Source organism: Rhinolophus sinicus, linkage group LG06 (genome assembly GCF_036562045.2).
Source record: "Rhinolophus sinicus isolate RSC01 linkage group LG06, ASM3656204v1, whole genome shotgun sequence".
Lineage (NCBI taxonomy): Eukaryota > Metazoa > Chordata > Mammalia > Chiroptera > Rhinolophidae > Rhinolophus > Rhinolophus sinicus.
This window is the reverse complement of record NC_133756.1, coordinates 4,812,638-4,838,104: the sequence shown is the minus strand read 5'-3', so window position 1 is coordinate 4,838,104 and position 25,467 is coordinate 4,812,638. Positions and strand designations below refer to the sequence as shown.

General features: G+C 55.7%; 1 protein-coding gene across 4 annotated transcripts in view; it reads right to left on the bottom strand.

Moving 5' to 3' along the window:
• The window catches only part of ACOT7 (acyl-CoA thioesterase 7), a 93,127-nt gene that overhangs the window by 45,850 nt on the left and 21,810 nt on the right, over nucleotides 1–25,467 (bottom strand). For all 4 annotated transcript variants that reach the window (XM_019746775.2, XM_019746776.2, XM_074334181.1 and 1 more), the window contains exons 2-4: nucleotides 15,023–15,140; nucleotides 10,225–10,381; nucleotides 5,311–5,402 (exon numbers count right to left, since the gene is read on the bottom strand). In XM_019746775.2, coding sequence (XP_019602334.2) covers nucleotides 5,311–5,402; nucleotides 10,225–10,381; nucleotides 15,023–15,140 — 367 coding nt within the window. The remainder of the gene's footprint in view (nucleotides 1–5,310; nucleotides 5,403–10,224; nucleotides 10,382–15,022; nucleotides 15,141–25,467) is intronic.

Genomic DNA, 25,467 nt, shown 5'->3' with positions numbered 1-25,467 from the left:
TGCTCTGCTGCCCCCCAGGCCAGCTGAACAGGTTGCACGTTTGCAGGGAACGTGCAGCCAAAGCTATGAGAGTCCCTCTGAAGCTCTCCTAATGGATCACAGGGGTTTTGACCCAGGAAGTTAAAAATAAACGCGAATATAAAACTTAGCACAAAAACGGGGGCTCCTGAGTTCTTTGGGCACAAAAGGGGAGGCTGGACCCTCCTGCACCCACTGTCTTCCAGCCCAGTGTAGGGAACCCCCCTCCCACCCCCACAAGAGCCCCTCAGAGAGGCCCCAGGCAGGTCCACGGGCCCTGTCCCTCCCTGCTGACCACGGCCTGGTCACTCTCCTTTTGATGACATGACTTCCACCCTTTCATTCACTCAACCAGCATTGCCATGGAAGAGCCACCGAGCTCTGGGCCCCTCGTGCTGCCCTTTGCTCCCTGTTCAAGGCTCTCTGACTTAAGCAAATTTATTTTCAGATAGCATTTTCAGACTTTCTTTCAAAAGACACTTTTAAACATCTCGCTTATCCTGCTCGTGGCTCTGCTCCAAATTTCCATGGTTTAATTACGATTACCTCAGGCTTCAGAGCCTGTCTTGGAAGGAGGCTGCAAAAGGAGCTGAGTGGTTTGTTCAAAAGAAACAGACTGTGGAGAGTAAGTTGCAGTGGACAATTTAACCTCTTCCTCCATAAATACACTGTTTCCTAATGTTCCACCACATAGAGTAATGACTGTGAAAGTAGAGTTTGTGCTGTGTCTATCTAGCAAAATTCATGGCTGAACTTAAGTGTCCTCAAGAAACGCCGTTTAAAGAGTTTTTTAAAAAAGAGCTGACTCCCTGGTCTAATAAATCCTCATGTGTGCACACATTCATCAGACCCCTGCAGTCTCACAGGGACTGACTGATGGAGGCCCCCGCCCTGACACGAGCCACAAGGACCGAGAAACGCAGTCTCCTCTCACAAATGCTTCCCTGCCGGCTTCAAATCTGGGGACATAATCACTACAACATTCTAGTGATGGACTGGCACCCAACTCTCACCCCAAGTGCTCATCAAACCTCATTGATTTGAAGCAGAAGACAGCTCAGCCCAAATGTCCAAGACGACAGTCTGTGCAAGCCTCTTAACTCAAGCAAGCTGAGATGATGGGAAAAAACAAACTATCCATTCTCCAATGGCCACTCCAGCCTCTCCAAGGCTGCAGCTGCCCCTCCAGCCACTGCAGTGGTTTCATTTTCGCCTCAAGGGCCACTGAGATCCCTGTTCCCTGGGCAAGAAGGTAGAACAAAGTGGCAAAATGACACGGCACAGGGTGGGCAGCTGGGCTTGTCCCAGGGAGAGGCACACAGGCAGGAAATCCATGCATGTCCATACGTGTGTGTGTGTGTGTCTGAGAGAGAGCTGAGAGAGGGAGGGAGGGGGTTGAGAGAGGAAGGAGGAGGGAGAAGGGGGAGAGAGAAGGGAGGAGAGAAAGGGGGAGGGGTATGGATGAGTGTGAGGTGTGTGGGAGATATCTATACACACGTGTGATATCTACACATGTGAGAGAAGTGTCTGGTCATACCTATATGCATATGGGAGACATGATATGCATGTATTTAACATGTACACACATGTGAGGTAAGCATGAGATACACACACGTAGAGAGAGAAGTATGTGTTAAGTAAGTGGCAGCTATCTGTACAGGGATGGCAGGACACAAGGAGGCCTTGTGGTCCAGCTCCCAGCAGGGGACAGCACAGGCACACCTCACCTCCTTTCACCACTTCACAGATGTTGCCTTTTTTATGAATTGAAGGCAAGACTCTCCACCAGCAAACTCACTCTATTGCGGTGGTCTGGACCGAGCCCGTATCATCTCCAAGGTCTGCCTGTGAACGCCCTTTTGAGCTGGAGAAAGACACTGAGCTTTCCAGGATCACACCAGGACTCCAGCTGGGCCGTGCCAAGGAAAACAGGCCCATATGTCAAAACGACTGAAGGCTTATCCGTGGGCCTACCATGCGTGGGAAGGAGAAGGCTCAGACAAACATCACCGATGGCTGCAGCTGGGAGCTGTGTGGCTTCTCTCTCTGGAGCTCGCTGCTTCCTCCCCGTGGAGCGGGGCCAAGGGCTGAGTTGACGTTAATGTCTTATAAAGCCCTGCTGAGCAAAGGCAGTGGGAAAGCTACTGGTGGCTCCTGATGGACGGAGAGCTGGGGAGAGGGGCGGTGGGGAGAGCTGCCCTGTCCCTATGGAGAGGGGACGGGAACTAGTGGAGCCTGACACCACCCCCGCCTCCACTGGCCAAAACCCAACAGGGCTCAATGGGCCCTCAGGAGCCAGAAGGAAACAAAAGCTAATGTTCTGTCCAGGAATCGTCCTTGAGAGCCATGCCCTTTAGATGGACCAAAAGGCATTGAAGCCAGAGATACAGCCCGCTAGAAATCTCTGAAGTTTGTAGCATCTGAAAATTCAATCCGTAAACTAATTGTGTTTGAGCATTTGCGTGTCGTGTGGCTAATTTAACACCAAGGGCTTCTCAGCAAAGATGAAAGTGAGGGTAGGTACGCTGGTTGTTTCTAAAGAGAACAGTCACGGTGCCACAGTCACTCCTGGTTCTGGGGTCTTAAAACCCCCTAGTTAGTGCTACTTGAAAACAAGGCCATTTCCATGTGTAGAGCAGCAGAGAAAGAGGGCAGGTCCAGGCAGAAGGGGGAGGGGGGCAGAGGGAATGGGGGAACAGGGGGTTGGGGGGGCTGGACTGAAGCCGTGTTCTCAACTTGAGTGTCCGTCACCACTCCTGTCCACCAAGAACCTGTGCAGTGCCCTTATTTGGAACTAGGGTCTGTTGTGGACCCTATAGGAACTAGCAGCTGTGATTAGCTGATGTCATTCTGGGACCCTAAACCCAGTGATTTTGTCTATATAAGGAGAGTCAGACACAAGAGACACACACACGGAGATGGCCATGTGACAATGGAGGTAGAGGCTGAAGTGATGTGACCGCAAGTCAAGGAATGCCTGGGACCACCAGGAGACACCAGAATGGAAGAGGTGAGGAAGGGTCCTCGCCCAGAGGCTTCCGAGGAGCGATACCTTCAGTTTGGACTTCTGGCCTCCAGACTGGGAGACAATAAACATCTGTTGTTTTGAGCCCCCAGCCTGTGGGTTTTGTCAGAGCAGCCCGGGGGAAACGCACAGGTGGGATGCGTAGGAACCGTCCAGCTCACACCTGGCCCTGAGCACCCACCCGCCCCCCTCACGTGGAGTGGTGGGGTCCCCTGATGCTGACTGGTTGATCTCATGGTACCAAAAGATGGACCCACCTGCCCGACCCATGCCAAGGCCCTTCCGGTTCAATAAGGAGAGGCCTCCTGTCACCAAGACTTTTTTTAAGTCTGGACTACGTGGCAGCTAGCCACCCACACGGGCCCTGACTGCCCTCTGGGGGCCCAGGCTGGGGGCCCGGTCACTGAGCCAGGCACAGGGAGTGCCCCCCACAGGCTTCCATCTGCAGTGGTGCAGAAGTGAGTCCCCTATGGCCCTGGGTGGCCGCAGGTGGAAGGCAAAGAAGCCTCCCACAGGTGGGAAGGGACTGTACCTGGGAACCCCATGTCGGGGAAGGGGGAGGATCTGAGGAAGACAGGGACCTTCGGTGCCAGGAGCCCCCAGTTTCTCTGTGAGTTCTATAAGCAAAATGAGCAGGCACCAGTTCCTAACTGTCTGGTTCCCAGTTCTATTCTTTTCTAAAATGTGTTCAGTATACATCTCCATGGTAGAGAAACAAATGCACCTCACAGGGGCAGATGCTGCTGGAGCCCCAATCTGTTTCCCTCCAAGAACTTTCTCCTCACAGGCATGAGAGCAGACAGCAGAGGGCCTTCACAGAGGGGCCATTCACATGTGTCCTGGGGACATCTGGGGACTTGGCAGTCACAGGAGAAGGCGGTGAGGGAGTAACCCCTCCATCAGCCAAACGTTCACCTCGCAGAGCCTGCCAGCCCAGGAGCCCCCAGGAATGAACACAATGAACTCTCCTCATGCGAACACGCGTCTGTCCACAGCAAAAACCAAAATGGGAGAAACCACGGAAAAAGGCTGAAACCGAGATGTCCGTTTCCTCAGGAGCCAAGAACGGCTGAGAAGGGCAGTGGCCAGCTTGGGCCAGGCGACCTGGCATCCTGGCTCTCAGCATGCAGAGACTAGTAACAGAAACCTCACTTACACTGGAGTTGGGAAGGCTCTCACGCCGACCACGCATTGCCAATCACCCCAAACCGGAAGAGAAACACTTTCCATCTCCAACAGGAAGATGCCTTCTAGTCTCACTGCTCCAGCAGGAAGAAGGATGTTCTCCTTGCCTGGCAACCACTCGACCAATGAGCAGCCACCACTCTTCGCATTCCCAGCGTCCCCCAATGGACTCTTGTTTACAACATCCCCTGTGCACGCCCCCTTTCCTCTATAAAACAGCAGTCATCGCCTTTGTTCTCTAGACTTGTGGGTTGTTCACCAATTAGACCCAAATTGCAATTCTTTGTTGTTCCGGAATAACCATGTTGCTGGAAAAATATCTGGTTGGCTGGCTGTCTAAGGTCAACAGACCTCACAAAGATGGTCCTGTCACCCGCCTTTCCTCTGGCATGTGAATATGATAAAGGGTCCCCCAGGAGGGGTGCCCATGGGGTCTGGGCCAACCTATACTCGCATCCCCAGCTTGAATTAAACCTGCACTGAGGGGCGGCCTGGTGGCTCAGGTGCTTGGAGCACTGTGCTCCTAACGCCCAAGGCCGCCGGTTCGATTCCCACATGGGCCAGTGAGCTGCGCCCTCTACACCTAAGACTGTGAACAACGGCTCTCCCTGGAGCTGGGCTGCTGTGAACAGCCGGAGGTCAGTGTGAGGGGCTGTGTGCTGCCGTGGGCTGCTGTGTGCTACCGTGAGCAGCCGGTGGCCGCGCTGGCTGGCAGCCGTGAGTAGCCAGCAACCATCGTGAGCGGCTGGCAGCTGACAAGAGCTGCTGTGAGCTTCTGTGAGCAGCAGACCAACGACAGACTGCCTCAGCCAGGGGAGCACAAGGCTCATAACACCAGCATGGGCCAGGGAGCTGTGTCCTACAACTAGACTAAGAAACAATGGCTTGAAAACTGGGGGCAGGAGCAAAAACAAAAAACAAAACAAAAACCTGCATTGAGACCCCAGACAGTGACGCCCCACCCCAGCCCCTGCTGTTAGTCTCCTGGGACGCCTCCTTAGCAGAACGAGCCGCCCACCATCACAAGAGCTACCAGGCCTCTGCCATCTGCCCCCAATGAGAAATGGAAGGGGCCTCCTTACCACAACCGGAGGCACCTCCAGGACCTTGTCCACGTCCTTCAGCGACAGAGGCACATACCACAGGGTGGCCTTATTGGTCAGCTTTTTGGTACCTTCAGAGAAGAAAACCACATGAGTGATGGACTAGGGAGGGAGGGCAGGGTAGGGGGGCCACCAGGAATCCGGCAGGTGGGCTGAACCACTACCACCTATGACTCCTGATACCCAAGGCCTTCTTTAGCCCTGAGGTGCAAGTGTGGGCCCCCCAGAAAGGGGACCCTCCTCCCCAAATGCTTCCCCTGTCCAGAGGCTGCTATGAGGACTTCAGATCACCCAGTTTTTAAGCCTGGGGATTCCCAGGTCCATTGACTTTCTAGCACTTTCTAACAGAGGGCTCACACCTGGGGGCACCCAAACCAGGCACGCCCGTCTTCACAGGTGTTTTGACAGAAGGGAAGTTTGGTCATTAATACACCCTTCTGGAGAAGCCTCTGAGGAGTTGTCAGGTAGAGAACGGCTATGGGGAGAGGCAGATGGGCCTCAGGTGAACCCTTCGCTCAACCACCTCCCAAAGAGGGGGACAAAGCTGGGCCATGCCAGGCTGAGCTCAGGTCTCTACCAACAGATCCAGCCGACACTGTTCTGGAGAACTCCTTGCTGAGAAACTCGAGGTCACAATACTAAGGGATCCACCCACCTGTCTAAATGCTGCTGCTGGGAAGAGTTCCTCCCTGACAGGTCACGACTCACAGATGGGAGGCTCAGTGGGACGTGAGGGCAGAGCCCACACAGGCAACCCGAGAAGGGGCGGTGGCCGGGCCACAGGCCAGAGCACAGCTCTGCAGCCAGCCCATCAAGGCCCATTTCTGCAGCCACAGGGACTTCCTTAGCGCTCCCTCCTGTACTGTGGAAGGCGCCAGACCATACGTTTGGATTTGCTGCCGGCCTACTCAAAGTTCCAACCCAGAAGCCTCCAGATGGAGTGCCGAGAGACAGGCTGTGGGCTGGTGATTCCACTCTGGGCAGAGTGACAGAAGACACTACCTTCCTTGAGGCACTGAGCCCAGCCGTGGGGCAGAATGGGGCTACCCCACCAGCCAAGAACCATGGGCCAAAAGAAACCACTTGGTCCACACCGCTCACTTGTACAGGAGGAGCTGAAGCCCAGAGAGGTCAAGCGGTCTGCCCAGGTTCACACAGCAAGTCAGTGCCATTCTGAGTATAGACCCAGGCCTCCGGATCCCAGTAATTTCAGGAAGTATCTGCCTGTAAAAAGCTGCCTCTTCAACATGGACGAGTCCCGAAGTGGAGGAGCACAGTGAAATGGGGAGACAGAGAGGACGTGGGGAAGGTGGGAGAAGCGCAGCAACCTCCTCCAGGACCTCACTTCCTACCAGTTCCTTCTGACCTCCCTTCTCAAGGTGAACCCAGTGCTTCGGTTTCCTCCCCTAAACACAGCCCCAAAGACCAAGCCAAGTCCCGGGGGGTCAATTAGAAAGATGGCACCATCAAGACAACAGGCTCCCGCGCCTGGGAACCACAGGCAAATATACAGGAAAATATTTTCACTGAACTTTGACTGAAAGTGAATCTGACAACCTGCTTTTGGGAATAAAGATTTCCTGTTTGACTCAGCGACAGCCAGCCTGACAAGCTGGTTTCCATGGAAACCCCAAGTGGCCCTCCTCCAGACCTAAATGAACGCCAGGCAGCAAATGAGGTAAAACATACTAATTGCGCTTTCTCCATCATTTAATAAAACCATCAAAAGACAACTGCAGCATTAAAAACATCTATTTTAAAATCTTAAGAGCTCCCAGCTATTTTCTGGAGCAACTCGCAGCAATCACGTCCTAGATAGCTTAATATTTTGACAGCTTCCAGAGATGAATGAGCCATCTAGAAGACAAAGGTTTGCTGGTTTGTCTGCCTGGGCGTGTGCTCACTCAACTGTCTCCCGACAGGGGATACACCCCCATGGAAGGGGACACATGGAAGGGGGGACCCCTGCCTCCTGGGGTTCAGAAACATGGAGACGGCACGTGAACAGCTCCATGGCTCAGCCTTGTCAGGCTGTTTGCCCGCCGACCTCAGTCTCCCTGCCCCTAACCAGCATACACTGATCCAAACATGGCAAGACAGAGAGATGCACAGGTGTACTGATGAGCCAGGGGGACGCAAAAATGAGAGGAAGAAAAGGGGTGTCAGCCCTTCAGCAGGAGTTCTGGGACAAGATGACCAAGTCATGGAGAAAAGCCACGGCCCTCGGGACCCTAAGCTCGCTGTCCACATCTCAAGACATGGGGGAAGCCGGGGGGGCCTGGCCCCATCTCGAAACGCTGAGCAGTGCCAGCCCGTCCCTGGGCTTGTCTGAGCGCATTTTTTCATCGGCACAATGGGATAACAGTGCCTGCCCCACTGTCCGAAGGGTGGTCACCTGCAGCAGTGCTCCTCACAGCCGCTTCTCCGCTTTGCGGGGCAGTTCCGGTTCTGTGCACCCATCTACAGGGAAGGAGCAAGGCCGAGAGCCGTGGTGGCCGGGGACGCTCAGGGGAGATGGACAGCAACCTCACCGGCAGGCCGGGGCCCCGGGCTGTGGTGTTACCCTCTCCGCCCCTGCGCCAGCATGGGCTCTGGGCAAGAGCCCCCTGCCTCTGTCCCCTCCTGCCACCAGGTCGGCTCCTTTACAAAATCAGTGTCATTCTTGACAACACCCTGTCAGCTTCCCATCACCCTCAGTGCAGAAGCCCAATTTTCCTGAGAACCTGCCATTCCCCTCATTCATCCCTTCGTTCACTCATCAATTCTTGGTTCTCCGTGTTATGAGCCCAGCCGCCAGGAAGAGGAAGACTTGATCGTTTCCCTCAGAAGTACGTGACCCAGTGTGGGGTTGCTCAGCCTCAGCACTATGGACCCCTGGGGCCAGACCACTGCTCGTGGTGGGGCGCCCTGTGCACTGTCAGGTGTGGAGCAGCATTCCTGGCCTCTGCCCACTGCAGGCCAGTGGCACTATCCCTATGGTGACCACCAAAAGCATCCCCTTGAGAACCACCATGCTGGGGTCGAGACAGGACCCCAGGTATCCCTATCATGCAGCTGCGGAGAAACGCCTGGCACATGTCTGAGGAGGTGACGTGGGCACCGAGCCTGGAGACAATGGGATCCCGCAGAGGGTCCCAGTGAGGTGCACCGTACACCCAAGATGCCACAACCTGAAGACGCAGGTGCATCCTCGAAAGAGCAGAGTGGGAGGCAATGCAGAGCCCTGGTCCTCCAGGCCTCCGGTGCTCAGTAGGGGGCCTCTCTCACTACGCCACCTGTCAGGTATTCTCCTCAGAGGCAGCTCCCAGCGGGCAACCCACCAGCAGACCTGCACATTCCCTGAAGGTAGGGTTCAGCCTGGCTCCCAGGGCTGCCCGCCCCCTCCTCCGAGAGGCAGTCATGTCCAAACCCGCCCCCACCCCTTCGCCCTCCACCCAGCAGGGAGGGAGGTACATCCTCGTTCTCCCATTTCCCTGGGGCCTGACAGGGACTCAGGACAGAGGCCAGGAGGTGATCCGCCGGAGTGCCCAGGAAGGCCTTCCTGGCTCCTCGCCTATCCTCCCCACCCCCACTCTGTTTATGGGGCTTCCTCTCGGGCTTTGGCTTCTCACATGCTAGAAAGGGGGCCTTGATGCCAGGAACCTGGAACGCTGGCCCCCTCCCCATTGTGAAGTCACTGACTCCCTGACAGTCCAAAACCATGATGACGAAACAACGCGGCTGAAACTGCTATCAATAGGTGAGCATAACGGTCTAGAGAAGCAGGGAACACAGCCATTTTCCTGCTCTGTCAGGAGCGGAAGCTCAGACCCAGCACAGCCCAAGGGAGGAGGGCTGGGCCAGCCAGGGGTGCGCAAACTGCGATGCCGGGGAGGACGACAGGGACCCCAAGGTCGAGGCACGGCAACAGTGCCCAGGCATGCGTGTCTGTGCCACAGCCTGAGCCCCACGTCTGATGGCAGAGTTGCCTGCTGCGTGCAGGGCTCAGACCAGACACACTGTATGGGCACGCTAACTGCTACCCCCCACCCAGGCCCTTGCTCAGCTAAACTGTTCACTGTGCTGTAGCCGCACCTGCTGAGATCACCAGAAAGCTCCAGATGAGTAACTGTGCTCCTCGCCCCTGGGGGAGAAGCCTGGAGCCCCCTACAGAGCAGAGCATAGCACTCTGTGTCAGCCACAGCTGAAGAGGGCTGTCGGGAGGAGGGTACAGACCCATCAGCACCTTCCTTCAGAACCAGTGTGGACTCTCCCGTGCACGGGCTGGGGGGCCTACGACAGGGAGGTGGGCAGCACAGGGACGAAGGGGCCGGCCTTCCTCAGCAGCAGCGGGTTATAAAAAGCAGCCAGTGCCAGTGGGAACTGGAGCCACACTCCCCTGCAGAGCCCAGTGGGAGGATGAAAAGGGGTTTCCATGGTTACCACGCCAAGGAAGAGAATATTTGGATCAAACTGGAGTCAAAGGTTCCCCCACTGAGCTTCCACCGAAGCCTGGATTGTGGGCAGGGGCTGGGGCAGGCCTCCTGGGGGGCAGTGTAACTCCACCCTGCAGGGCCGTGCAAGGAGGGCAGGGTGAGGCAGCAGAGGGGCCAGGGGCCAGGCGCTGTGGCTTCCCAGCCACTCCCAGCCCTCTGCCCGGGACAAGCCGGAGGGAAGGCAGGATGAGGCAGTGGTTATACACTCCGGGCCAGAAGGCCAGCGCCTGCATCCTGCTCTGGGGGCACGGTCTCGGGCTTGCTGCTTAACGAGTCTGTGCTCCACTTCCGTCTGCAGAACGAGGACAACAGGAGTACAGGGAGGTCATTTGTGGAGCAGAGTCAGCCCTCAGTGCACGTGAGGTGGCTCCTGCCCTATCTCCCCACCAAGCTGGCTCGGGGAGCATGCGCCCGTTACCTGTGAGGATGTTTTCAGACATCACGTGGACCTGGACTTCCACGGAGTGCTTGGAGGTGTAGGTGATCTCTGCGCTGACATGGGCCACCTCGCCGATGCACATGGGTGACAGGAAGTCGGTGCGCTCCACCCGGGCCAGGGCCGCCACGCAGCGCTCCTGCAAAGACCAGACACGGTCAGCCCGGCCCGCGAGCCTCCACCCTGGGCATGCACCCCCAAAACTGCCTCCATGTTTTTCCACTGTGAAAGTAAACGTAATTTATTGACACCACACAGTCCTAAACGCAAAACCTCAGGAAATGCAGAAATGCGCCACGGGAACCCCGCCCCCAAGCTGTCGCTTAAATGATTCTGAGGGGTGGGATTACTGGCGGCTTTTCCTTTTATCTAATTTTTCTACAAAAGGCGAACATTACTTGCATAATGAAAAGTGAAAAGAGACACACGTACTCATTACGGAAAATAAGAAATACACTGAAGCAGACAGAGCAGAGAAAATCACTCCTCCCGTCCAAAGATAACCACCATTTCTATTTTGGGAGCTTCCTTTCTGGGCTTTTTTCTCCAAGAATAGGGGTTCTACTTGTTCATTTGTTCCTTTCCCTTGATCCCTTTTTCGCAGCTTAGTCTTATATAGTTGTGCAAAAGCGAAACTGACACTTTCACAACCTGCTTTTTTTCACTCAACAGGAGGAAAATAACCTGCCAGTGTTCTGACAAGCTCTTAGCAATCACTGTTCTTTTATTTAAATGTTATTTATCCTTTAACCAGGCAACCCACCCTCATGACTCAAAATTCAAGAGCAACAAAAGGGCCCCAGGTCTGCATCTCGTCACTTGTCCGGGTCACCCAGGACGCCCTCGGTAACCGATGGGCACAGCCAGGGAGCACGGGTCACTGGGGTTTCCAGCTGCAGGGCCTCCACAGCCCACCGGGAGCTCATCTGTCAGGACGTGAGCAACTTCCTCGCTCCTTTCGTGACATTTTTTATGACTGCCTTTCCCAATACTCCATCGCAAACCCACTTCAGTGGCCAAACAGAATGGCGTGTTCTTCCGTGGTTAGAGATTTGGGTCAAGCCCAGCTAGTTCTCATTGCAAACAGTTCTGTGACAGGCATCCTTCTACTGAGATTGTCTTCAGTACCGGGGATTGTTCCCCAGGTAGAAAAGACAAATACTTTGACGTATGTCCCCAGGGCACTTCTCAGCAGGACAGCAGTGCTTGACATGACCTTGGCGCTTCCTGGCACCAGCCTCATTCTTCATCTGCCAACCAAATGACACCAAAGACACCTTGTGTTCGAGCCGAGACTGTGGAGCCTCATTGCCAAACGGAGCACTTAGCCCTTTGATGACTTTCTGCCGAAAGCAACTGTCTTTTTCAGGATATTGGACTTCAGGGTCGGAGGTGCTCCCTGGCTGCCCCTGGACCGGGCGGGGTGTGGGGAGCAGGAGACAGGGCTCTCGGCTGAGCCTGTCAGGCCCACTGACAGCTTAGGTGTTCACTTTCCCCGTGAATCCTCCTCACAGCACCCCTTCCCCAGGGGTTGGAGATATCAGGCTTGTCGGCAACTGTCAGTTCGAGCCCTGCCATCAGCCACCCGCTGCCACCATGGCACCAATGCACAGCTCTCCCACCTGCACCTGGTACCTGGCAAACATACAGATTCCCTGGCCAAGCCCAAGCCCACAGAACCTGCCTCTGTGAGGAACATCAGAGGACCTCCACCTTTACCCCTCCCGGGTGATTCTCAGACACACAGGGTCGGGGGCTCTGTGACAGTTTCTGTTCCTATAAACGTCCCACCGTCAGGTCTCAGCGAGGCAGGTGATTAGGGTGACTGGGAAAGGTTCTCGGGCTGAGCTGTGCATTCGCGCTCCTATGGGCTTGTCCCCCACCCCCCAACACATACACAAGTCACCCACTGATGCTAAAACAACACCAACACGGGGAATATCAAGCTTCACTTTTAAGTAAATTTATGTGGCTACAGCACCACCCACTGGCAGAAAGCTGGAAAGGCAGCTCAGTGGAGCAGGACAGGAATGAGACCAGCCTCTGGGCAGCTTCTGGGGATTATCCAAGCACCGCTTGTAGGACCACAATGGAACTAAACCTGGTGTCTTTATTGGACAGTGTTAATCATGGTATGGACATGCCCACACACAGATACCATATATAGGTACATTAACATTTTTAACGGAAACAGCTTGTTTGTCTCTCCTCTGCATATCTGAGCCTTGGATGGACCTGAGCCTTTTATGGCTCCAAAGGGATCCTTCATTTGCAGTATTTACATAGTCAAGCACTGCACTCTTTGTAAAACACAGACAATAAATGGTAACAACAGCTGCTGCCAGGATTCAAGCGTGGAGGGAAATGAAGATCAGGTGAGTGAACGAAGGGGTCCAGAAACAGCTCTTATTACCACTATTCTTTGGGTGCACCAGCCCCACCCCCCAGGCCACCCTTGGCTGATGCCAGCTTAGGAGGACGTGGTGACCTTTGGAAAGCCGGCTAACTTCCCTAAGCGGAAACGCACTCAGCATGGTTGCTATCTCATTGAAAGCACATTAAACAGAAGCTCTCTATAGGGTGCCTGTTCCAGACACATGCTTTGGGCAATCACAGAGACTGGAGGAAGTGAGGGGGAGCCGTGCAGGTGTCTGGGAAGAGCAGCCCAGGCAGAGGGAAGAGCCAGTGCAAAGGCCCTGGGGCAGGAGAGCTAATGTGGCCCCAGACAGTGCTGAGGAGGAAGAGACAAGGACTGAGAGCTGGAGATGGACACGGGTGGGCGAGGCAGGGGCAGGACTGGTGTGGATTTAGGCTTTTACTCCACATGGGATGAGACGCACTCCCATAGTGATGAGCTCTGGCTTCAGGGTTAAAGGGTCTCTCCGACTGCTGTCGGAGAACAGATGAGGGGAGCAGAGGCGAGCAGGGAGGCCGGTTAGGAGGCTGTTAGTAACTGGCGTGAACTGGGTGGCAGTGCGGCTGGTGCGTAAGGCTCGGCTCTGGAAACACCCAGCAGGCGGAGCCAACGGGACTGGCCACCAGTGTCTGGGGTGTGAGAGAGAAGAACAGGGTCCAGGGAGGCTCCCAGTTTTGAGCCTGAGCAGCAGGCAGCTGCAGAAGTCATTCACCCAGGGAGCAGGACGAGAGGAGAAGCCGCCAGGGGGCGGGCTGGGCTCTTTTTGGGCTCATCAAAGTCAAGGGATGGACTAAGCATCCAGGTGGTGTTAACTGGAGACAGAACCTCGGGGTTACATCATGGTGTTAAAGCCAGACTAGAAGAGACCACTAAGGAAGTGTGGAGGGGGGCGCCCCCTGCCCTGCCCAGAGCCCCAGCAAAGCCCCTCAGGCCAGCATCCAGCCACCTGGCGCTGCCTAGAGCTCACAGACCCCTCCTGAGCCTGGAACTTACATATTACTATCCCGCCAGCCCGGAGGCATCACCAAGCCAACATGTCAAAATTGTCCCTCTTGCACCCCCAGGCTCACTCCAGAGAAGAAGTGAGGAGAAGCTGGGGCTCAAAGCATGGGTTAGAGGGCTGGAACCCCAGCCCAGACCAACAACCTGCCTCCCCATGTGGCTTCAGGCGAACATTCAACCTCTCTGTACCTCAGTTTCCTCATCTGTGCAATGGGGACAGCAAAAATAACCTCTGCCTCTTAGGGGTGGCGTGAGGATTACATAAGCAGTAGCACTCACAGCTTCGTCTTCCACTGGTCTCCCAAACCTCTCCTCCTCCCTCAGTCCCCAGTCCTGGGGCTTTGCCCTCCCAATGTCCAGCCTCTCTTGCCAGGCCTGCTTTGGACCCTCACTGTCTCTCTCTGGGACAGTCTACCAGGCACTTGGCCCCCACACCCCAGCCCCACCCCAGCTCCAGCCCCCTCTCCAACCCCAGCCCGTTGCCCCAGCCCCTGCCCCAGGGGCTCAGGCCAATCCTCCCCATGGCCACCAGAGGGTGCACTCTGAACGTGGCAGGGTTGGCCAGGAACTCCAGGATAAATCCAAATTCCTAGCAAAGCAGGGGGACTCCTCTGTATCACCAGTCCCACACGCCTTCTCTTAGCACAGCAGGTGGCTAGCCGAGGCCTCAGGTCCGGAGGCCATGGGCTTCCTGCTGGACCCAAGTTGGCAGCTGTGGTGCGTGGAAGACTGACCCCCTTCCCCTAGCACTCAAGGGCAGCTTCTCTTTTGCTGGCCAGCCTTCAAAGAAAATGTCAGGGCCCGTGGGGCTGGGGAAATGTCAGGAGGTAAAGGGCCATACCCTGCAGCTGCCCCGAAGCCCTAAAACCAGAAAGCCCTGCTGCCCTCGTCCCCAGTGGCGAGCAGAGACATCATCCTGGGCACCCGTGCAGGCTGGCTGGGCCTCACAGGCGACAGTGCTAGCGCTTGCCCATGGCCACCCAGGGGTAGGGAAGGCAGGGGAGGGGTGGGGCCCAGGGCAGGCTGATGCCCATGATAAACTGCCACCCACGCAGGCATGGCTCTGTGAGGGCCAGACTCCAGGAAGATTCTAGAAACCAAGATTATTCCAGAAAGGAGGTGGAGGTACTAAAAGGCAGCTATAGGCTGGCTCTCAGCTTAGTCTCTGGTAGTTCCCACCCCTCCTCAGGGAGCCCAACACCAAATACCATCCCAAGGGGTCCCGTGCAGGGATAACTGGGTCACAGCTCCTGGAAGCCTCTAAAACCGCGGGGTTGGGGAGGGGAAGCCTCCTCCAGCCAATCTCGCTTCCTGAGCCAGCACCATGGTACTGTGGTACCACTGAGGGTCCCCAACACTGACCCCGTTCTGGCTGTTACAGTGCCGGGTGCTGATGATGGCCCCCGCTTCCTCGATCATCTTCAGGATGGTTCCTCCGTGGACATTGCCGGCCACGTTGGCGTCATCTGGCCGCATGATCCTAGGCAGAGAGAGAAGCAGCAGAATGAGCTTCTGGGAAGGACGTCACTCGTGAAGAGTGACAAGCCGGGGAGAGGACAAGGTCCTCCAAAGGGACCCATGGCTCCCAGAGGAGGAGAAAGAATTTCCCCTGTGTTTGGTCCGGGTAGGGTGCTGATGTGACGGGCCAGACAAGGGGCTGCGGGGTCCTGTTCCCATGGGAGCGGAGGGCACAGAAGATGACCTGATCTTCCCCTGGAGCCTGGCCCGGGAGCAGGTGACAGTGGGGACCTTCGGGAAAGGCAGCAAGGTGCTGGCATGGCTGTGGGCTCTCCAAGGTCAAGGAGAACTAAAATGCCACATCATTTCCCCAAAGAGAAGAACCATGCCCTTGTCGCAGGCAGCCAGCACTAGGGAAGCTCCAAGAAGTTTCTGGAACCCCAACAAGCCAGTGTGGTACTCCTGCCGTGGGCAGCCCCGCAGGGCCTGGAACTTTCCCAGACAACCACCTGGCTCATGAAATCTGCCCACACAAACCTCAGTCCCAGAGATAGGTAACGAGCAATGACAGGCCATGGAACCTGGCCAACAGCACCCAGGACAGCACCCTCCACGGAGCTCCACTGTCCTCCGGGCCTGGCGTCTCCTACTGGCTCCATTCAGCAGCTCGGGGGGCCGTCAGGCGCAGGTTGGTCCTGGCTCCCGCTCTTACTAGCAGGGTGACCAGGGCAAGCTGCCCAAACTCGTTCCTCCACTTCGTTGTCTGTAACCCAGGTCTAACAGAAGCGCCAGTTTTCCTCGGGAGGACTAAATCACATAGCTCATGCGGATAGCCAGCTCAACGGCAGGGCCTGGCACACAGCTGTTACATAAATGTTCATCAGTAGTAATTTCCCTCTTTCCTAAGAGAGCCAACCTACTCCAAGGAAGGGCCGGGAGATGCTATTTTCTCGGAAAATGAACACCGACATCCAGGGTACCTCACAGCTGCCAGTATCTGTCGCCCATGCCCAAAGGTCGCTGTTCATCTTGGGGGAGATTTGGCTGCAAAATTCACAGCCCATTCAGGCCACCTGGCTGCTCGCCCTGCACCACTGGCTCAGGTGCAGCAGTGGCCAGTGCAGCCTCTCAGAGCTCAGGAAAGAAGCTTCACTTGGCTCCTCAAATGGTCATTTAAAAATACTTTTGAATTAACTCAAAATGGATGAAAGACTTGAACGTAAGCCCTGAAACCACAAAGCTCCTGGAAGAAAACACAGGCAGTAAGCTCCCTGATGCTGGTCTCGGCGATGATTGGTTTGGATTTGACACCAAGAAGCGAAGGCAAGGGAAGCAAAAATAAACCAATGGGACTCCAACAAACTCAAAAGCTTCTGCACAGCAAAGGAAACCATCAGCGAAACGAAAACACAACCTATAGAATGGGAGAAAATGTTTGCAAATCATGTTGATAAGGGGTTAATATCCAAAATATATAAAGAACTCATAAAACTCAACAGCAAAACAAACAATCCAATTTTAAAACGGGCAGAGAAACTAAATAGACCTTTTTCCAAAGAAGACATACAAATGGCCAATAAGTACAGGGCTCCACATCACTAATCATCAGGGAAAAGCAAATCAAAACCACCATGAGATATCTCCTCACTCCTGTCAGAATGGCTGTCATCCATAAATCGACAAACAAGTGTTGGCGAGGCTGTGGAGAAAAGGGAACCCTTGTGCACTGCTGGTGGGGTTGCAGATTGGTGCAGCCACTATGGAAAACAGTATGGAGGTTCCTCAAAAAATTGAACATAGACGGCCAGCCCGGTGGCTCAGGCGGTTAGAGCTCCATGCTCCTAACTCCGAAGGCTGCCGGTTGGATTCCCACATGGCCCAGTGGGCTCTCAACCACAAGGTTGCCAGTTCAACTCCTTGAGTCCCGCAAGGGATGGTGGGCAGCGCCCCCTGCAACTAAAATTGAACCTGGCACCTTGAGCTGAGCTGCCGCTGAGCTCCCAGATGGCTCAGTTGGTTGGAGTGCGTCCTCTCAACCACAAGTTGCCGGTTCGACTCCCACAAGGGATGGTGGGCTGTGCCCCCTGCAACTAGCAATGGCAACTGGAGCTGAGCTGTACCCTCCACAACTAAGACTGAAAGAACAACAACTTGAAGCTGAACAGCGCCCTCCACAATTGAGATTGAAAGGACAACAACTTGACTTGGAAAAAAGGCCTGGAAGTACACACTGTTCCCCAATAAAGTCCTGTTCCCCTAAAAAAAAAAAATTAAAAATAGAACTACCATGATCCACAATGCCACTTCTGGGTATTTATCCGAAGGAAATGAAATCACTACCTCACAAAGATACCTGCACCCGCATCTTCACTGCAGCATTACCCAGAATAGCCAAAATATGAAACTACTTAAGCATCCATCAATGGACGAATGGATAAAAATGTGGTACATATATACAATGGAATATTACTCGGCCATGAAAAACAAGGAAATCCTACCATTTGCAACAATATGGATGGACCTGGAAGGCATTAAGTTAAGTGATGTAAAACAGAAAGACAAATACTGCATTATCTCACTCATATGTGGAATCTGAAAAACCCCAAATCAAAGATACAGAGTGTAACAGATTGGTGGTTCCCAGAGGCAGGGCGGAATGGGTGAAGGGGTTCTTCAGACTTCCAGTTATAAAAGAAATGTGTCACAGGGATGTAATGTACAGCATGGCAACTACAGTTAACCATACTGAGTAGCTCTTAAAAGTTCTCATCACAAGAAAAAAAACTGTAACTGTGAGGTGATAGATGTTAACTAAACTAACTGTGATCATTAGCAACATACACATATGTCAAATCACGTCTACACCTAAGACTAATACCATGTTGTATGTCAATTACGTCTCAATAGAACCGAAAAAATATTTAAAATTTAAAAATATTTTTGAATTTAAAAAATTTAAGCTTATACTATTATGCTGGGTTGTTTTTTTTTAACTTTAAGAGGTAGCCAAAGTAAATAACAAAACTACTATATCAACCTCTTATCCTTTGTATTTCAAAACTACTATATCAACCTCTTATCCTTTGTATTTGTTTTCAACTTAGTAAGTAAAGAAGGCAGACGGTCCATTTCTGCATGCAGGCCAGTCCTCCTGGGGGCCCAGCTGCCATGCAGAGGCTGTGGAGGCAGCGACAGGGCAGGGCTGGGCGGGGAGAGCAGAGCCCCTGGTTCCAGAGAGGTGAGGAATACAGGTCCGGCCTTTCCTAGGAGCACCAGAGCCTGCTTCTGTGCGAGCCTGATTTCCCTCTGTGGGCCTCGTTTGTCTGTCTGTAAAGTGGGGCTGTACAGTCCAGGTTGGCCCATGGCGTGGCTTGGGAATGAAGTGCAGACAAAGGGTCCCAGGGAGAGGGGGACATGCTTATATCAGCTAAGTGGCAATGAGGAAGGGAAGCTAAGGGAGCAGCCTTTGAGACAGGAGAATAGGGGGCAGTGCCTGAGACCTGAGACCGAGCCTGGAGCTCCCCCGCAACACCAGCGGTCCCCAGAGACCCCAAACCAACAACAACCAAGTGCCTCCAGGACCCTGGCACTCGCTGCTTTCCCAGGGGGAATAAATGCCAGGAGCTCCAGACTGCTCGCTCTCCAGCTGCAGGCTCACTGGGATGCTGGCGTCCCCCAGCCGACCTGGTCACCCTGGGTCCTGCACCAAGAAGTGTCCTAACTCCCCAAGTCTGCCGACCACCCAGGCACCCAATGCAGGCTCAAACCTTCCCCCAGGACCTGATGCCAACCAATCACTCCGCAGTTACCATAAAAGCAGAGGGGGCCAGAGCCCCCCTCACTCACCCCTTCCCCTCGGCCCCAAATCAGATGCCTCCACTGCAGCCTCAGGTTGAGTCTTCCTTCATCCCACTGCCAAGCGATCCTCCGGCATCTGTTCCCTCCCCCCTGCTTTCCTCCTTCCTTTCCAACAGCTCAGGAACGGCTGGGCGGGGCTGTCCTCCAGGACCCCACAAACTGCCCGGCCACTTTCCCAGGTCCTTCTTCCTCAACTCACGTTCCCCAGAGCTCCCTCCCCGCAGCCCACAGCCCGGTCATCTCCAGGACGGCAGGAGGGCAAGCGGTGAGGGCAGCCAAAGGACGTGGCCCCTCATTCAAGCTTTTCCCATTTTAAATAAAGACACGCATGTGAAAAGTGTTTTGCTTCCATATTTTCTACTAAAAAAGAAAAGAAAACGCAGCAACGGAGCAAGCGCGATGCCCAGCAACCCCGACCACGGGTCTCCTGGTCAGGGAGGCAGCGGGGTGCAGGGCCTGGGACCCCTGGGCGTGCACGCTGACAGGGGCCTGGCAGACTGTAGCCATGCAGGAATGAATCCAGGGTGCCAAAGCTTCTGGATTTTCAGGAGAACCTGGAGATCCAGAGTTTAATGTGAAATCTCCTGAAACTGGAACGGCGGCACCTAATTTAACTGTGATTCAAGACCATGGGGACAGCTCAGGTGGGTGGAACAGGTGGTGGGTCTGACCCGGTCCTGGGGGAGCTATTTGTGACCAGTAGTCTCTCCCCCACCTCTCTCTGCCCCTTCACCCAGACCACCCTGTACTTCTTCCCCCTCCTTGGACTCCAGAAACCAGGGAAAGATGAGGGTCATCTTGGGGAGGCCTCCCTACATCCCGCCCACTCCCACGCCGTCCTCTCACTGGCCAGCGGTGTTGCCACCTTCCCATCCCAGGCCCACAACTTGGGCATGTGACTCATCCTCACCCTCCTCACCCTCCCAGACACGCAGTGGCCGACAGCCCCTCCCCTTCCGTGCCAGCTGCTCATGCCCCAGACCACAGGATGAGCAGGCCAGGGCTGGGCCCAAGGCTAACGGAAGTGGGCACCCCCTTCCCTGCACCCCCCTGGAGTAGATACCAGTCTGATGACAAGAACTCTAACGAGGCCACCAAACCCAGGTCAAGGAGTCAGTCCCAGAAGGGGCAGCCACCCCACTTGAACTCGAATACTTCCCAGAGGAAGTGACACCTGGGCTGAGTTCTGAATAGTGAGCAGGGCTGGGGCAGGGGCCAGGGGCATTCCAGGGAGCGGGCAACTCAGGAGAAGGCCCCAAAGCCAGGAGAGCACGGTGAGTCCAGAGACAGGAGGCAGTCCCCCAAAGCCGGCCAGGGGCGCGCGCCCACGCGTGCGTCCATACTAGGGCTGGGGACAGAGGAGACAGTGCGGCAGGCAGTGTGCAGGGAGGCTGCTCCCGGGGTGGGTGGAGAGTGGGCTTCTACACTTACCTCTTGCTGCCTGGACCTACCTCACGCTCACCCTACTGCCCTAAGAGTGACTGTCTTAAGCAGGAGGGGTTGTCACTCCTCTGCTCAGTCCTTCCAGGTCCCCTCCTATCTGGAGAATAAAGATTCAAGTCCCTGGGGAGGCATCTGAAGTCCTCAGTGCTCTGCAGCTTTCCTGCCTCACCTCCCACTACCCGGGCGGGGTTCCGAGCTGCACCTGCCCAAACCAGGTCTGTAGGCCAGGACACCCAGACCCTCCCACGGCCCTGCCTGTGCCCATCGGTCCCAGCAACATCCGACCCCTCCTCTGTGAAGAAAGGGGGGGTGATCTACGAATGGGGGAGCTCAAGTGGATACAGTCTTACAGAGGGCAACGCCGCACTGTCCACCAAAACGCCCACGCACAGACGCGCTGACGGCAACGCCATGTGCAGGAATTTATCCTACAGATGTTCCCACCCACAATTAAACCAAATGTGTTCAAAATCACTCACTACAAAGCTGTTTATAATGCAGAAGACTGGCCACGTCCTAAACGTCCACCAATAAGGGACTAATTAGACTAAGTTATATCCACACCTGTGACAGTGCACAGCCTTGAGCACAAGGGAGGACTAGAGAAAAGCCGCAAAGCACAGGACAACGGGAGCCCAGTGACTACATCTGCAGGGCCAGTGCCGGCCATCTCTGGAGGGAGACATGCGTAAGTGGAAGCTTCTGCTGACCCTGGGGAAGGGAACCATCACTGAGATGCCTCCGAGCCTTTTGAATTTAAAACCGCTTCAACCTGTTTAAATAGATCAACAGTCAAAATTTCTTCAAAGCACAGCTCAAATGCACGTCCTCAGCAAGGCCTTCCGGGATCTCACCTCATCAGAGGCACTGTCCCCTGGACTGGCCAGCACTCAGCCCCAGGCCGCCTGTGGCAGGGGTTCTGGGGTCCAGCGTACCCTCTCTGCTGGACAGCACCGTGGGCAGCAGGGCGGGAGACACAGGGGAGTGGTGTGGTGGAGGAAAGGGCAGGCCGCAGCCAGCCTGAGGGCCACAGGCCCCTGCGTCCCTGGTCCGTGTTCTGTGTGCCCAGTCTCGCAGCTGCCACCCCGAGGGCCAGCCCTGTGCCCCCGTGCTCCCTGGGGCCCTCCTAAGGCTGAGCCAGTGTAGGCCCCACACTGAGACTTTGTACTGGATTCAACTATGTTCCCCAAAGAGATATGTTGAAGCCCTAACCCCTGGAACCTTGACGGTGACCATATTTGGAAATAGGGTCTTTGCAAATGTAATCAAGATGAGGTCATTAGGGCTCCATTCCAGTCTGACTGGTGTCCTGAGAAGAGGGAGATCTGGACACACAGGGGGAAGGCCAGATGACAGCAGAGGCAGAGACTGGAGTGAGGCTCTACCAGCCAAGAACCGCAGGAACGGCCAGCAGGCCCCTGGAGGTGGAGGACGCAGGAAGGCTCCTCCCCTGGAGCCTTCAGAGGGAGCACGGCCCTGCCGACACCTGGTTTGGGGGCTTGTGACCTCCAGACTGTGACAGCTTACATTTCTGCTGTTTTAAGCCACCCAGTTTTTGGTCATTTGTTACGGTGCCCCAAAAATTCATACAGACAGTGCCTCCTGCAGCCCCTGCCTCGGGGGACTGTGCTCCACCCCAGAGGCAGCATGAGTGGCAGGGGCCAGCCCCACACGGCCTGCTATGGTGGCTCCAACCGGACCCTGGCTCAGCTCCAGCTCCCCAAGCCCGGCCAACCCTTGCTGGGCCCCTGCGGGCTTTGGTGGCAGCGCCACAGGGTCTGACCCCTGCCTGCCTCTCCGCCACGCAGCGTGGGGCCAGCATTTCTGATTCTGACAGGAAAATGTCAGCGCTAAAATTAAACACTGCTGCTGAGTTCCATGGTAACTAGGGGTGGGGGCCTTGTTTGCTTTATCCGACAGTGCAAGCTAAACGCCCATCTGACGCAGACGGTGGCAGCAGCAAGCACAGCCAGTTTTCCATGACAGGTAAGTCCTCTCAAGGTTTCTGCCTGTGCCCCAAGCTGGGGCCCCGCAGGGCAGCAGCTCTAAGAGGGTGCTGGAAGCTCCCTGGACCTGTTCCTTCTGAATTTGGCTCCAACCAGAAAGGCAACAACAGACCCTCCCCACCCGCATCGCTGTGGAGCTGCAGGTGGCAGGCGGGGCTTCCTTGGAGCCCAGCACAGGGAGCAGTGCCTTGGCGGGAGTACCGAGGAGGTGGGACCTGAAGTGGGTTCTGAAGGGCCAGACAGGCAGGAAGAAGAGCTGGGGTGCCATTGCTGGTGGGAAAGGAGCTGCGGGCTTACCCCTGGGCGGGGTGTACCAGGAGGACCCCGTGGGGGGCAGGGCTCGTTCACACCAGGCAGCCTGGACCTCGGGGCCTGGAAGGCCAGGGTCAGGCACACATGAACACCCCACCTCTCTATGGGGGGCCTGACAGAAAGCAGCACTGCTTATCCTCTCCAATTTGCTGCCTAAGAATGTTGTAGCAAAGTTCCTTCAACCCCGAAGCCCCACCACATCCCCCAGAAGAGGCCGGGGTGTGAGAGCTAGCTGGCCCAGGAAAAAGTCCCTGGGGCCCTCCGAGACCCAGAGCTGGACAGCGGAATGCACAACAACCTCCACGTGCAGCCCAGTGACCAGCACCCACTGACCCCAAGAACCCAGGGCTCTGGGCTGAGGCAGGAAGCCCAGCAGTGCTCAGCTCAACCACAGAAAACCCACCTGCGTGACAAAGGCAAGACCTGAAAGAAAAGCAGGCGCCATCATCCTGGTGTCTCGGATCAGGTGGGAGAGTGCCTCGCCTAGCTGCCTAACTCTTCCCAGCACCCATGATCTGACCTGCCAGGAAGCCAGGGGTCACCTGGAGGCTAGACCTCCTGTCCCGGCTTTGGTTAACCACCTAATGCCCAGGGTCAGCAAGAACTGGGCCAGGCAAGGGTACCCCGGCCGCATGAAGCCAGCCAGCATGCTGGACAGGCCGCCTCCCCTCTACCACCCCTTCACAGTGCCCCCACACAAGGGGTCCATGGCTGGAGGTACCTGCTCTACTGAGAAGCCATGCCAGCGGGGACACCCCAGGTGCAGAGAGACAAGGGGGGCAGCTGCAGCTGGCATCAGCGAGTCAACCACCCTCCCCACCAAAAACATCATCCCAACTTCCTGGCATGCCTGGTGTAATGGGGGGCACCCTGGTTTCCTTGCCAATCTAAAGAGTCTACAAGAAGCCAGTTGTCATAAAAACCTCATTTTGTAGCTCATTATAAGGAAGAAGTAAATCTCTGAGTCCTTCCGCTGCCGCCATGAGATCAGGAAGTCACAGGGGCCACCTCTGAGAGGCCTCAGGAGATAAGCAGAGAGGGAAACGCCCACCCAACCCTTCTCCTGGTCTCAGCGAAGGCCTGGCCCCACACTGCAAGCCTTCCAGAGCTTTCTGAGAGGCAAACGGGTGAAGGGTCATGGGCTAGAGTGCGACTCACAGGGAGCGGTCCCCTCAGACACACAGCCCCTGCTTCCTGCCTAAAGGAGATGGCATCTGAAACTGTCCCCAAGGCCACCTCCCTGGGCTCTAAGGTCCAAGAGAAGAGGTTGGGCAGTGCCACCAGCTCCACCGGCCTCAGCTCTCCTCCAGCCGACACCTCCGCCCCCACAACCACACACACCTTACCTTCCTCCTCCCCTCTCGGGAGCACACGCTGCCACAAGCAGCCCTGGTCCCCTCCCAGGGAGGCCTGCACACTTCTCCCTCGCCCCCCGCCTCCCTTTCCACGGGTGTTAGGAAGAAAACAGTCCAACAATCAGGTGGGTCCAGTGCAGGTGAGAGGGGGCTGGAGGTATTATAACCGTGGTTGTGCCCCAACACCACCCCCACTCAGGGCCCCCTCCCTGGGAAGCCTGCAGCCAGCAATGAAACTGAAAGTCCCCAGCTACTGCTCTGGGCACAGACTCGTCAATTAGGAGTGGTTACGGATAAATGAATGAAATTAGTCTGGGGCCCACTCGATCGAGGCTGTCCTTCCAAAAAACGGTGTCCTGGCTTGGCTCCTGGGCACTGCTCTACCCGTCCTGTGGGGCAGGGCTGGCAGGCATTGTTGCTAAGAGGTAAAGTTAGGACAGAGCACTAATTAGGCTGAGCAAGGCAGCCGGTCACTCTTGTTCAAGCAGACCCTTTATCAAAGGTTAAGGCACTTCTGCTTTTTAAACGGCCCCCAGTCTGAGGAATTCCTTAAATACAGAGAAGTTATTATTAACAGTGTAACTGGCATTGCCGCAAGTCTTCCCACATTTATGTAAAAAGAGAAAGAAAATTCCAGCCTAACCAACACCACAGTCCTGGTTCCACAGAGAGGCTGGTTCCACCCCAACCCCAACCCAAGCCCAGTCCTGGTCAGATTGGAAGGAAAGTGGCAAGGCTGCCCTGGGCTCTGCCAGCCCGGGGAGCGAGTGGGTGCTTAGTGCCTAGAAGCCAGGAAGGGGAGGGGACTCTGAGGGGGTAACGGGACTGCCAACCATACCCAAGATGTCTACCTGAAGGGAAGTCAGGGCTGAGTGGGGCTGAAAACCTTCCCAAAGAGCCTTCTAAACCCACGCAGCCTGACAGGTCCCTCAGCCCCTCGGCTGCCCCCCACGAGTAGAAATGACCCATTTGCTGGCAGCCCCTTGGCTATTCCCGTAGGGCAGGGTCAGCCGTCCTGCTCACCGCTGTGACCCCAGGACCTGGCTCCATGCTGGGCACAGGGCAAAGCACCCTGAATACGAGTCAAGTGGGAGAGTGAGTTGGCAGAGGCCCCCACCCCGCCCTTGCCCACCCCCAGGCCAGCTGGGTGCTCAGGACCTTCGTGCACCTGGCCAGTGGCATGACTGGAACAGCGGGCTGCCCCTTCCCCCTGCCCAAAGAAGCCTAGTCCAGCTCCCCTGCCCTGGACCAAGAGGCCAAAGGTGCTGCCGCCGCGGACCACGCTGGGCACGGACACCACAAGGGGCTCTGGTGAGCCCCCAACGGGCCACCTGCTGGGTGTGGTCAAGTCCAGCTCTCACCTTCAGTGGACAAA